Source organism: Suncus etruscus, chromosome 5 (genome assembly GCF_024139225.1).
Source record: "Suncus etruscus isolate mSunEtr1 chromosome 5, mSunEtr1.pri.cur, whole genome shotgun sequence".
Classification (NCBI taxonomy): domain Eukaryota; kingdom Metazoa; phylum Chordata; class Mammalia; order Eulipotyphla; family Soricidae; genus Suncus; species Suncus etruscus.
This window is the reverse complement of record NC_064852.1, coordinates 39,366,808-39,379,863: the sequence shown is the minus strand read 5'-3', so window position 1 is coordinate 39,379,863 and position 13,056 is coordinate 39,366,808. Positions and strand designations below refer to the sequence as shown.

Below are 13,056 nucleotides of genomic sequence, written 5' to 3'. Positions count from 1 at the left end.
TCTTTATCTGATATATAAGGAAAGAGGCAAGGTGGTAGGTGTTAAGAGATTCATTTCTGGTCACTAGCTGAATACTGTCTAAAATAAAAGGGCAATAAGAACTAATTCATTCCAAACTTTTCTTCAACTAAATAAAATCTTTCCTTCCCATACCAAATAGCTATGAATATGTTAAAACTCGTATATTTTTCTCCTATGAGTCATTTTTATATCGGTAAAAAAAATTGCTGCCAGCTTTATTTTATTTGATTCTTTGCATTATGGAGTGTCTTTACTGCTATTCCTAAAATATAAACTTATCTAAGCTATCTAATCTGATATCTTCAGTTTTCTGGTAGCTATTTTGCATCTCTTTTGTGAAAATGATTTATTTCAATAAAACATATTTTGCAGGGAGTTTTAGAAGAGAAAAGAAAGAAAATAATATAAAGAGAGAATAGAGTTGGAAAAATAAATCCAAGAACTTTCAGGAGGCCTAGGTTAGCTCCTTAGCATTTCATGATTCCCTGAGTACCGTTGGAAATGGTGCTTATTCAAGCACCATTGAAGGTACTCTACACTGAAGGTATTCAAGTACCTTCAGTTATAGAATAAATACTGAAAAAAAATCTTTCTTGGGGTTGGTTTGTCTGACACTACCAGTATACTCAGGAGTTATTTCTGTCTCTTCGTAAAGAATTAACCCAGAGTCATGTTCAGGGATGATTTTCAGTGCTAGGGACCAAACCAAGGTGGGTTGCAAGTATGTAATGCATACACCTTAACCCCAATACTATCTCCCTGGCCTTAAAAAAAAAATAAATATCTCAGAATTAGGACCAGGGATATGATTCAGTGGTAAAGTACCTTCCTCTCATAGATGAGGCCCTGATTTTAACTCCCAATACTGAAAAAGAGAAAAAAAAATAGCAGAATTAGTTGTTAGGTAATCATCAAAAATAATTTGCTCAAACACACAACAAAAAAGGCAACCAAAATCTCAAAAACTAAAGCAAAGTAATGGAAGGATGAAAGATGAAAGTTTCTACAGAAGTGCAGACATTGTTTGCTAAATTACTTTTCGATTTAAAGTATTATAATTGTATCTATTATTTTTCCTTCAAACCATAATATTCATTTTGGTTATCTAACATTATTCTTGCATAAGCCATACATGTTCAAGTTAATTTATGTATAGATTTGCAGGCTTGACCTAATTCTTTCTTCATTTTCTCTCTTTTTATTTGTTTACTTGTTTTTGGTTTTGTTTAGTTTGGGGGACGCATTGGTGGTGCTGTGGGCTTCTTGGCTCAAGGATCATTCTTGACAGTGGTTAGAATTTTCTGTGAGGTGCTGAGGATTCACCGCTGGTGAACTTCGTGCAAATGCCTACACATTAGACTATCTCTGCATCCACACTCCCACTTCTGCTCTCTTTTAGATGTTTAATAACACTTGAATCAACTCTTTGTTTTTTTTGTTGTTTTTTTTTTTTTGTTTTTGGGCCACACCCTGTGACGCTCAGGGGTTACTCCTGGCTATGCACTCAGAAGTTGCTCCTGGCTTCTTGGGGGACCATATGGGACGCCGGGGGATCGAACCGAGGTCCGTCCTAGCTAGCGCAGGCAAGGCAGACACCTTACCTCCAGCGCCACCGCCCGGCCCCTGAATCAACTCTTTGTAAATAATCACTGACTTTAATATTTTTCTCTTCATACACAGATAAATGATTCAACCTTAGAACACTTTAGGTTAAGTAAATGCTGCCATGCACTGCATAAAATACTACACTCCCTGCTATTAAACTATGTTGAGGATATGCTCCCTCTATTTAATATGTGTATGTACAGATGAATATGTGCTGACTGATTATATTAAATTTTTATAAAATTTACAGAAAATTTTATTTCAGAAAGAATGTAAAAGCTCCAGAACACCAAAAGTTCTTAACATCAAAGAGCTACAAATTAGAAAGATTGGTATTTAGTGTGCTTTAAAGAAAAAAAAATTTACCTAATTAATCTTTTTAATTCAAATTTATTTCTGAAGCTAACATTGTTTTTCTAAGGTATTATCAGTATTTGATAAGAAAAAATTTTATGATAATTTTTATTTTGACCAAAGTGGATTACATATCTTTCATAGTAATATTTTAGGTACATATTAACATTGAATCAGGGGAATTCTCATCACCAAAGTTGTCCTCCCTCCACCACCATTCCCTGCTTGCATCCCATATCCCCCTCCCTATACCACCCAGACTGCTAGTATAAGTGGTCCCCTCTGTGTCTAGCTTACTACTTAGTGATCATACAACTGTTTGGTCTTGTACCCTTCATTATTTTCCCCTCAATTTGAGAGGCAGAACTAGATGGCTCAAGATATGTGGTTCTGTTTGAAGAAAAGAAAAGCAATAAAATGGGGTAAAAGTCAAATAAGCCGAAAAAGGGGAGAGTCCTTCTAGACAACATCAGTTTGAGAGAAGAAAGGGAAAAAGGAAGAGAAACACCACAATACAAAAAAAAATATATCAAACAAAAAATCCAATGAGCACTACAGCAATAAAGACAAGCACCACATAATAACCATGGTCCTGAAATAAAAAAAAAATAGAAAAAAAAAGAAAAATGGAAACAACAACAACAATATCAAAATCAAAAAAATAGATAAATAAATAAAAATATTACTTTGTGCTGTTTTTTTTCCCCTGCATTGGCACAGTAAATATTGGGGATATTAGAAAAGGAATTCCCTTGGCCTAAGAGATATAGGATTTCTCCACCCTTTAAGAATGTCAATGGAAATTCTTTCAAGTGCTTTTTTTTTTCCTCTTTCTTCTTACCTCTATCCTAGGTTTTATTTTAATTTAGTATTGAAATATCAAGATCTTAAGTGTTTTAACTAAACTGAGAAATATTCTATAGAAAATTTATCAAGACTTAAAAGTCATTTTAAAGAATTATGAACAACCTACCATCATAAATGCCAATATTTTATTAAATACTTGAGATAGGTGTGAGCCAGGGTTTCTAATTGAAGTATATCTATATTATCTATTTAATATACATATATATCTACATATTTATAATTTTATTAGTTGTAGGTTAAACTTAGTTACTTTAAAACACGAACTTGTTTCAGTTTTTGGAAAGCTACTTTTTTATTGAGCTCTTACACTATGCCAAAATGTCTAAATATGTGATGTCTTATTTCACATAGAATTCATTTGATCATAAGAAAACTATTTTTTTCGGGGGTTGTTTTTTGGGTCACACCTTGTGGCACCCAGAGGTTACTCCTGGTTCTGTGCTCAGAAATCGCTCCTGGCAGGCACGGGGGACCATATGGGATGCCGGGATTCGAACTTCCTGGATCAGCTGCATGCAAAGCAAACACCCTATCTCTGTGCTATCTCTCTGGCCCTGAAAACTATTTTTATTTTTAATATTTTAACTGTGGAAAAGTCATAAAAATAAAGTCAACATGACTAAAATATTACTATCTGGAAATAGAAAAAAAAAGAAAAGAAAAAGAAAAAATGTGTTCAAGATTACTTGTTTACACTTGGAAACATTATTTGAGTTATTTCTCCCTTTACGTCAAATATAGAAATTTTATTTTCATTATCAAATGCTTACTGAATCGTTCTAATCCTAATTTTAATAATTTGCAAATTGAGAATGATGTGTTTTTAAGGTACTTATATAAAAGGTTCATATTGGACTTTTTAAATGCCCTATCATATTTTATATATTACTAAACAGATATTAATGTTATTATAGATCTGGTTGTAGGATTTGTAGTTTGACTAAATATCAAACTTTTCATTATGTGTTTCAAGTAACAAATTCCTATGACCTCTAGAGATAGTATGGCTAGGGGATTCATAAATGTTTAGAGAGAGGTTTCAAAGATTATTACTTCTCTGAGGGTCAGTCACATAAAGAAAATTTATATTCACGTTGCAACTTTTTTATAAGCTGAAATGCATGTATCTATCCCTTTGTGATGTTTATGTACCCTGGGAGAAGTAGGCTTAATAATAATACTAATAATATTCTTCAGCAATTCTATTTCTAGCATTTTGATAATGTGGCATTAATTATAAGGGAAAGTTATTCCATGTTCTGCAGGATTTTTGGCTTCATATAAAATATTTTATTAATAGTTTTTCTTCTCATCTGAAATTGAAATTTCTTTCTATGAATAAATATGGTTGTTCATTGTATTTTTCTTCTCTATCAATTTGTATATGTAAATATTTCTATTATTCTCCTTTTTGAAAAAAATCGAGAAGTCTGTATTTTGAAAACCTTAAACCATATTATGAAACATATCTGCTTTATCAGATATTATTTAGATTTTACCTAGTCTACTATATAGCAAACATTTGATTTCTGCTATTATTTATTGTAATTATTATAGTTAGTTATTGTAATTTATGTCACACCAAAGATTTCAAAAGATTTGAGATTACATGTTTCTTTAAGTATGACTTAAAAATATTAAGGGTATGCAAAAAACAAATTAGAAGTATTAAAATTTTTCAAATTTAACTTAGTTTTCTCAGATATTTCAACTGAGAAAAAATGGGAATCTGTGAGAGATTTTCAATAAGATAATATATAACCCACTTTTTCTAAAGTATTTTCATGCAAAAGCAAATTAAATTTATTAGTTGACTTTTTTAGCTTGATTCAATAACTTTTTCTATTTAGTTTATAAGTTATAAATGCTAAGTAATGTAAGGAGAAAAATAGTGTCTAAAATTAAAACAAGCTTTAAATAATTATTCAGAATACGCTTTATTCAGACACTAAAATCAGATTTCCTCATTAACAAAAGTAATTATAGAAATGCTTTTCTTGATAAAACATGAACTAAAGAAAGTGAAACACAATTAAAATAATCATAGAACTAAAAATTATTTTCATTCACTAACATCAGTTTAAATAAAATACCACACTTCATTTGTGACTTAAAAATCATGTCTTTATGTTTTATTTATTGTTTCAGATCTGCAAATTACTCTACATTGTTGTTGCCAAATTCTGCACTAAATTAGCACTCAAAAACACAAACAGAAAAACCTTGTTTGTCCCTTGCATGTTATATGTTTGTAGAATTTTTGAAACAAACAAAACTCCTAAGCAAGAATTAATAAATGTCATTAAAAAGTTGAATAAGGGAGCCAGAGCGGTGGTGCAAGCGGTAGGGTGCTTGCCTTGCACACTAATCTAGGACGGACCACAGTTTGATCCCCTGGAGTCCCCGATGGTCCCCCAAGCCAGGAGCGATTTCTGAGCACAGAGCCAGGAGTAACCCCTGAACATTATGGGATGTGGCCCCAAAAAACCAATAAATCAATAAATAATAGTTATGTAAGGGGCAAACAAGTACTCCCTCCCCAAAATACAGCCAAGTGTGGCCCAAAAGCAAGAGCAAAAACAAAACAAAACAGAAAAACAAACAAACAAAAATACTGAAGTTAAACTGAAGTTAATTTGTTGTTCTAAATAAAATTAAACTAAATATGTTTTTAAATACAATAAATGTATTTTTAAAAATTAATTTTCTTTGATAATGATAATAAGAAGTGGAGTAACTCATTTAAAATTAGTTAATTTTTGTGACATATATTTACTTGGTAATGAACTTTCAATAAATAGCAACAATAGAGTACTGAGCAACCAGCAGGCAGGGCACTTGTCTTGCATAAGGCTAACTTGGATTTGATCTCTGGAGACCTTCCAGTAGTGTCCCTTGAGCACAGAGTCAGAAATAAGCCCTGAGCATCATTGGGTCTGACCTCAAAAAAAAAAAAAAGACAGAAATATTTAAATAGGTAAAGGAAAAATTTCTGCAGGAGTTACTAACTTCATAAATAGATATCAAGAATTCATATCACTCTGCTAGTGTGTGTTCATATATATTCATATGCATGTACATATATAAATATATAGAGAGATCTCAATAACTTTCTAGAGAATAATGAATACTAAACATAAATTTATGGGAATATGATGTGAATTATGCTATGAAAGCAAACCCAGGAAAGAAAAAGACACAGTCCAGAGTTAAAAATTATTCTCAGATTAAAATTATCCAGGACATTCAAAATTGGTGTTAACCATTTGAATAAATATATTTGTCCTCTAATAATATTGACACAAATTACAGCATTTTTTATTTTTCATTCGTTTTTTTCTTTGTTTTTGCCACATTTAGCAGTGCTAAGGACTACTCCTGTCTACACTCAGGCATTACTCCTGTCAAATTCAGGGAACCATAATGATGTGAGACGATCTAACCTGGTTCAGCTAAATGGAAAGCAAGCATTGTATCTGCTGCACTGATATTCCTGCCCCTGAATAAATTGTTAAGCAACTATTTTATACACTTTGATGTTACGAACCTGGATTGTTAAAGTGATCATTTCACCCCTTAAATGAACACTAGTTTTAGGTTACTCTGATAATCTGTTCAAGCTTCCAGTGATCCCAAGAATATAATTAGTGAGATCATGTTAGTTTCACCTTAACACCATTTTACTGCATGATTGTTGCAGAATTCATGCTTTCTCTTGTTTTCCTTCTGTCAATAGGATGTAACCATTATGTAAAGACTTTTATTAAGTTCTACCAATATTAAATGCATCATGCAATGATTATGTGGAGAAATAAGGTATTTGCCAGGTTTTGCATATTTACAGTGGTATTTATGTTTAAAATGCTCATCTCAGTTCCTACCAGATATTCTGACTACACAAGCTCTAACCCCATAAGTCTCCACCTCCAGGCTTGCAACTACTTCTTTCTCAGCATTTTTTCTAGAGTATAAATGTTTCTATTTTTTGTTATTGTTTCATTTAAAATTGATAGCATTGATTATAATTTACATTTACTCCCTAACACTTATCTTTCCTTTGTATAAAAGGGACATTTTTGGTTTGTATTTGTGTTCTATGTTTTATTATTTATCATCTCATCTGAAATGCTATTTGTACTTTGACCCTCACAATTTTTTTTTATTTCTCTCTCTTTCATTTTTTGACCCCCCCCCCTTTTTTTTTTAGGATATGGGCCACATCTGGTGGCACTGAGGGGTTATTCCTGGATCTACTTTCAGAAATTGTTCCTGGAAAGTTGGGGGACCATATAGGATGGAGAGGATTGAACCTGGGTCCATCTTGGATCAGCAGCATGCAAGGCAAGTGCCCTACCACTATGCTATCATTCAGGAACCTAGGAGTAGTTTCTAAGTATAGAACCAAGAAAACCCCTAAGTGTTGCCAGGTGTGGCCCCCAAACACACAAACTCCTTGCTTACTTTTCCCAAAGAGAATTTTCTATATGTTCTACTTTTCCTGCTTTGACCCCATTTTCATATAAGAATGTTGTTTTTGTTTACCGATTACTAACCAATATAGAATTGCAATAAAGAAGCAAGTCTTTGTATTTTTATATTTTATTTTTGTATTTATCAATGAGAGTTGAAATATTGTGACAGTGAGGGTTTTCCTAAGTTTGAAAATATTTCCAAATCACACAATTCTAGTTGTGTTAAGTTAATTGTGTTTGTTTATTCATAAAAGTCTAAATGAGATTTAACAATGGTGCAAATTCAGTTCTGACTAACTAAACAATAAATATATTACCATCTTTACTATATCAAACTATTTTTAAACACTCCCAGAGCTCTTACAACTAATTTTAGTAAACATGTATAGGCCTAAAAGCAAGATCAGCTCATTGACTTTAATAATATTTGTCTAATGTAAAAAAATCACAATAAATACAATTTAAAATGACTAAACGTGTTTGGTGTTATCAGACTCAAGGATGTGAAAATGAATGTTTATTTCACCATATATTAAAATCCTTGAAATACACTTAAATTTCTGGAGACAGAAAGAACTCATTGAGGTGTTCTGTGGCTTTGGTCTAGTTATGTTAGAGAATTTCATTGAGTTCCTTCTAGGAGAGTGGGTGCAGGAACAGTAAAATATGAAGAAATGAGGGACCACACAAGATTATGTGGCAGAACAGCACTCTGATATTTAATATGAAGAATCAAGGCTATATATGGAGTTTTGCCCTTCTCAGGTATGAAAAGAAAGCTCACATTTGTTTCTGTGCAAAGTAAAACATCTCTCATGTAAATAGAGGCTTTTTGTCTAGAGTTTGATCTATAAAACAATTTACCTGACTTAGGTGGTATGCAGACCTGAAGAATAGGTACATTTCAAGTAAGACTCCAGATTAAAGAGAGAAGGTTAATTTTTATAGCTCAATGCAGTTCCTGTCTGGCTAGTTTCTGAAGTATATTAGGAGATTTAACAAGAAGCTGGGTTTCCCTGTCAAACTTCCTTGTACTAAGGCAAATAAAGAAGACAAACTAAAAGAGATGCAAAACTATACTTGGTAAATGTTCAACAGCCCAATGCTATATCCTGGTCAAACATTTTGGATGTTGATTCTGGGATAAAAGTTAGTTAGCAAGTACTCAAAATCCTTTAGAGATTTCCCAAAAGCAAAACATTCCTTTAGTGAGAGAGGTAGAATGCCAGTCTTAAATCCAGGCAGAGGATAGGGAAAGAGGGAGGTAGGACAATGGTGGTGGGAATGTTGCACTGGTGAAGGAAGGTATTCTTTTTATGACTGAAACCCAACTACAATCATGTATGTAATCACAGTGCTTAAATAAAGATATTATTTTGGAAAATAAAAACTGCAAGGGAATTTAAAATACAATGAGGAATAGAGTTGTTTTTTAAGTATTTATTGATGCTGAGTTTTCAGGTAAAAAAGAATTTAATCAAGCTATATTTGCCTGAAAAAATTCTTATGTTAGGAAGTAAAAAGTTCAACTATATACACACTTAATACAGCAGAAGGAAGACTCATATTTAGGCCAAATAGATGTTTGTTACTAAGCATGAGGAATATCACCTTCACTATCAGAAATCTTAGTCAGCCATCCACACTGGGGGAAGACTTTTCAGTGGGCCTACTGACAAGATTCTGATTGAATAGTGGAAGTTTCATATTTAGATCAAATGTTTGTTACTAAACAGGATGAGGAACATCACCATCACTATTAGAAATCTTGTCAGCCATCTACACTGAGGGAAGACTTCTCAGTGGGTCTACTGACTAGATTCCAATTAGATAGAGTGGAAGGTGATAGAGTGATTACATGATTTGTATTCAGCAGGCCTAGATTTGATTCCCCACACTGTATTGTCACTGGGAGCCATTGAGGATGAAGTCGAATATAGATTTTAGAATTAGCACCTAAAACACAACCAGATATGGTCCAATTAAACAAAAACAATAAAAACATATTATTCTTTTGGAATGGGGAGATAGTTCACTGAGATGAGCACATGTCTAAGATGTAGATGGTTTTGTTCATGGTAACACATGGTCCCCTAAACATTACTGGAAGTATTATATTAACATAGTGCCAGAGTAGCCCTTGAGTATCACAAAACAAACAGAAGGAATAAATAAAACACTTTTGGAACTGGAGAGATAGCTATATAGGCTGAACACATGCTCCGCATGCAGAAAGTCTAGGTTCAATCCGTGACACTTCTTGGTCCCTGGAGCATTCTTTGAAGCAAGCCCAGAGACAGGAGTAAGCTGTGTTTTTCTTTGAAAAGTAAGACTAATATTGGAGCTCCAGTGGTGCAATTGGTTAGAGCACAGTACTTATATGGAAAGTAAGACTAATACTAATCAGTCTTAAGATATATAAAGAGCTCTATACAATTTATTTTTATATAAAATAACACAAATATGTTCACTGTGGCAAACAACTTTTAATTAAAGGCAGGGTTACTTTGTTTTGTTTGTTTTTGGTCCATATCTGGCAGTACTCAAGGCTTACTCCTGGCTTTATGCTTATGGATTACTCCTGGGAAAATGAATGTACTTTTTACTATCAAAAGTTAAATAGAAAATCAGGTGGCTCTTTGAACTTCTTTAACTTAATAATTTACTCTTTAACTAAATGTTAATCTTTGCTGCCTTTATAAAAATATTCGGTTTGTACTTACCTACTATCTCAGACATAAGGCCTGCAATAGTCTCATCTCCAGTAATCCAAGGGCGTTTTCCTGTTTCATGACCATAGGCACCCCTGAAATTTAAGGAGAGTATAAGCATATTTACATTGCTCTGTGTCTTCATGTGATTTTTCTTAATATCAGCATTAACAATTGGATATTTCTAAATAATTCTAATGTAATGTTTTAGTAAATAGGTGAAAGTATTATTTTTTGTTTTTGTTTTAGGCCACATCCAGTGACTCTCAAGGGTTACTCTTAGCTATATGCTCAGAAATCACTCCTGGCTTGGGGGACCATATAGGATGCCAGGATTGAAGCCAGGTTGGTACTGGTTCAGCCATATTAAAGGCAAATGCCCTAACCCTGTACTTTGCTCCAGCCTCGAAAGTATGATTTTTAATAACTCAAAATGATAATAGAACTATCTTATTGACTTGCCATCTCTTATTAACTTGTGATCTCTAATTTTGACTTTCTTTTTTGTTAGAGTAGAAGTAGAGTAGAAGGAGAGATTTTCTTTATGATTTGTGTTTTATCTGTATGTTATTTTTTAACATTTAAAGATTATTGTAAAAGCTACTGTATGCTCATAACATAATGGTTTCTATACAAAAACCAATCTTTTGGTAAAAATTAAAATGAATAATAATTTAGCTTAAAATGTAACTGTAAGCTATACATCAATAGAAGTATATAACATGGAATTTTATTCAAGTCAATATTTTAAGTACAAAAGCTTGGCAATAATCTTAGCCAACATTAAATTCTGATCTAATTTTTAGCAATTTCATCTATCATATTCTAATTCAATTTTATTCTACTAGTAGTATAACATTAAGTTTAATGGCAAAACACAAGACATAATAAAAAAGACAACCCTTGAGAAGAATTTCAGAAGCTAGACAAATGGTAGATTGAATAAGGCTTGTCTTATACATTGCCAAACAGAATCTAATCTTGAGACTCATATGGTCCCAAGCTCATGGTCATGGGTGGGTGATTACTGAGCCTACATCCAGGTATAAACACTGAGCACCTCAGGAGGTGACACCAAAACAAAATATTCATAAAAATGATGAAGGCTGGGGCTGGAAAAGTGGCACAGTGGAAAGGCATTTGCCTTGCACATGTTTGACCTAGGATGAACCGAGCTATATGGTCCCCCAAGCCAGGAGCAATTTCTGTGCGCAAAGCCAGAAGTAACCCCTGAGCATCCCTGGGTACGACCCAAAAACTAAACCAAAACAAAACAAAACAAAACAAAAGATTCATTCATCCACTTAAAAATTCATAAGTAAATAAGGAGAAATTAAAGTGTATTTGTTAGTTATTGTAATTCATATTATTATTAAATAACCTGCAGATTGCCTTTTTTGGCTTCCAATATAAATGCTAAAGACAAAAAACCATTACATAATAATGTAATGTTAAATACATTAAATAACAATTAAAGACGGGTACTTAGGTCCTTCTTATTTTGATCATATGGCCTTCCCTAATAGCACAATACATCTTAGTACATTTAGGCAGTAAAATTCTATGTTCTGTCTTAAGGAATTTAAGAATATAATTTCACCTATTTCTTACTCTGGTAGACTGTGATAATAATCTTTAGGAATCCTTTTCTTCCCGCAATGCTTTTGGCAGGCATAACTTTCTCTTTAAAATATCACATTTCACTTTATTTTGTCAGTTACTAGCCTGAGGAAGTGAAATGTATTGAGTAAGTGTTAGCCAAATAAACTCAGTCAACTGGTCTGTCATTAGTAAGGTTGTTGGCAATTATAAAGCAGTTATAAAATATGCATTGAAGTTAAGGAAAAGATGATATTGTTCTCTTTAAATTGTTTAAACTCATTGCAGCCTAGTTGGGAACTTCTTTCAGTAACACTAGGAAGATAAAGAGTTAAACCTGTCATCTTAACTTACTAATCACTGTACAAATCATGTGCCATGTGTGGATTCTTCTGGAGTAATCTATAAAACTTTCTTTTCCCTTGAAATTAAGCTGTAGAATATAAAATCAAATTAGAAATTGTGGACATTTTCTAGAATTCAAGCATTCACTTGAATTGATTTTGGGATTTTGTAGGTGCATGAGTATATTAATCAGCAAGATACAGATGATTCTATCTCCCTTTTAGTTTTCCAAGAGTACCAATGTTTTAGTCTCAGCATGAACGGGGTTAAGTTTAAAGTTCTAGGATTCTCCAAGGTACCTACTAAGGTACCTACTAGTCTCCCATAAACATATTGATTTACTGTGTGTGTGTGTGTGTGTGTGTGTGTGTGTGTGTGCGTTATTTTATTTTGTTTAATTTGGGTTTGGGAACCATGGAGGGTTGTTTTACAGTAAAGTCTTACCTGTCTCTGAGGTCAGAAATCACTATAAAGCCTCTGTGGGCCTTACTTATAGTGCTTGGGATGGAACCCAGATATGTAGCATGCAGGCAAGCTTCTTCCCCACTGTACTATTTCTCCTTGTACATGATCACTTTTAAAAAGTGTACACGTACACTTTTTAATTTTACACTCTTCTGTTTCTGAACTACTTTGATTGTTGACATTACCTTTTGGTTTGAATGTCAAAAGAAGTTAGCAAAACGCATGACCTCTTTGAAATAACACCAGGCTTTAACTTTCTTACAAAATGAAGTAATTCTACTTTTAAGAAGACAACTCTTTAAGTAAATAGAATTCATGGTCTTCCTTAATAGTATGATTTTTCCCCCTATAATTAATTTGAATGATTCCTGAGTGCAGAGCAGGAGAAAACCCTGAATACAAGCAGGTTTTGATCCAACAAAAAAGTTATCTATGCCTAAGACTAATTCTGCAGAAAGAACTAGATTCCCTTCCTCAAAAGTTTTATAAACAAGAGAGGATTGCATCAATCATAGGAGAGGAGAAGAAAGGACAAGTTGATGCCACACCTATCAAACTTTGCCACAAATTATATTGTTCACAGGAAAAGTGGAATTAAGTGACTGGGATTATTTTAT

At 32.9% G+C, this 13,056-nt stretch overlaps 1 protein-coding gene across 1 annotated transcript in view; it reads right to left on the bottom strand.

Annotated features, from left to right (window-relative positions):
• Positions 1 to 13,056, bottom strand: part of KYNU (kynureninase) — a 147,207-nt gene that overhangs the window by 103,603 nt on the left and 30,548 nt on the right. Inside the window, exon 4 of the mRNA XM_049773568.1 lies at positions 10,043 to 10,125. Coding sequence (XP_049629525.1) covers positions 10,043 to 10,125 — 83 coding nt within the window. The remainder of the gene's footprint in view (positions 1 to 10,042; positions 10,126 to 13,056) is intronic.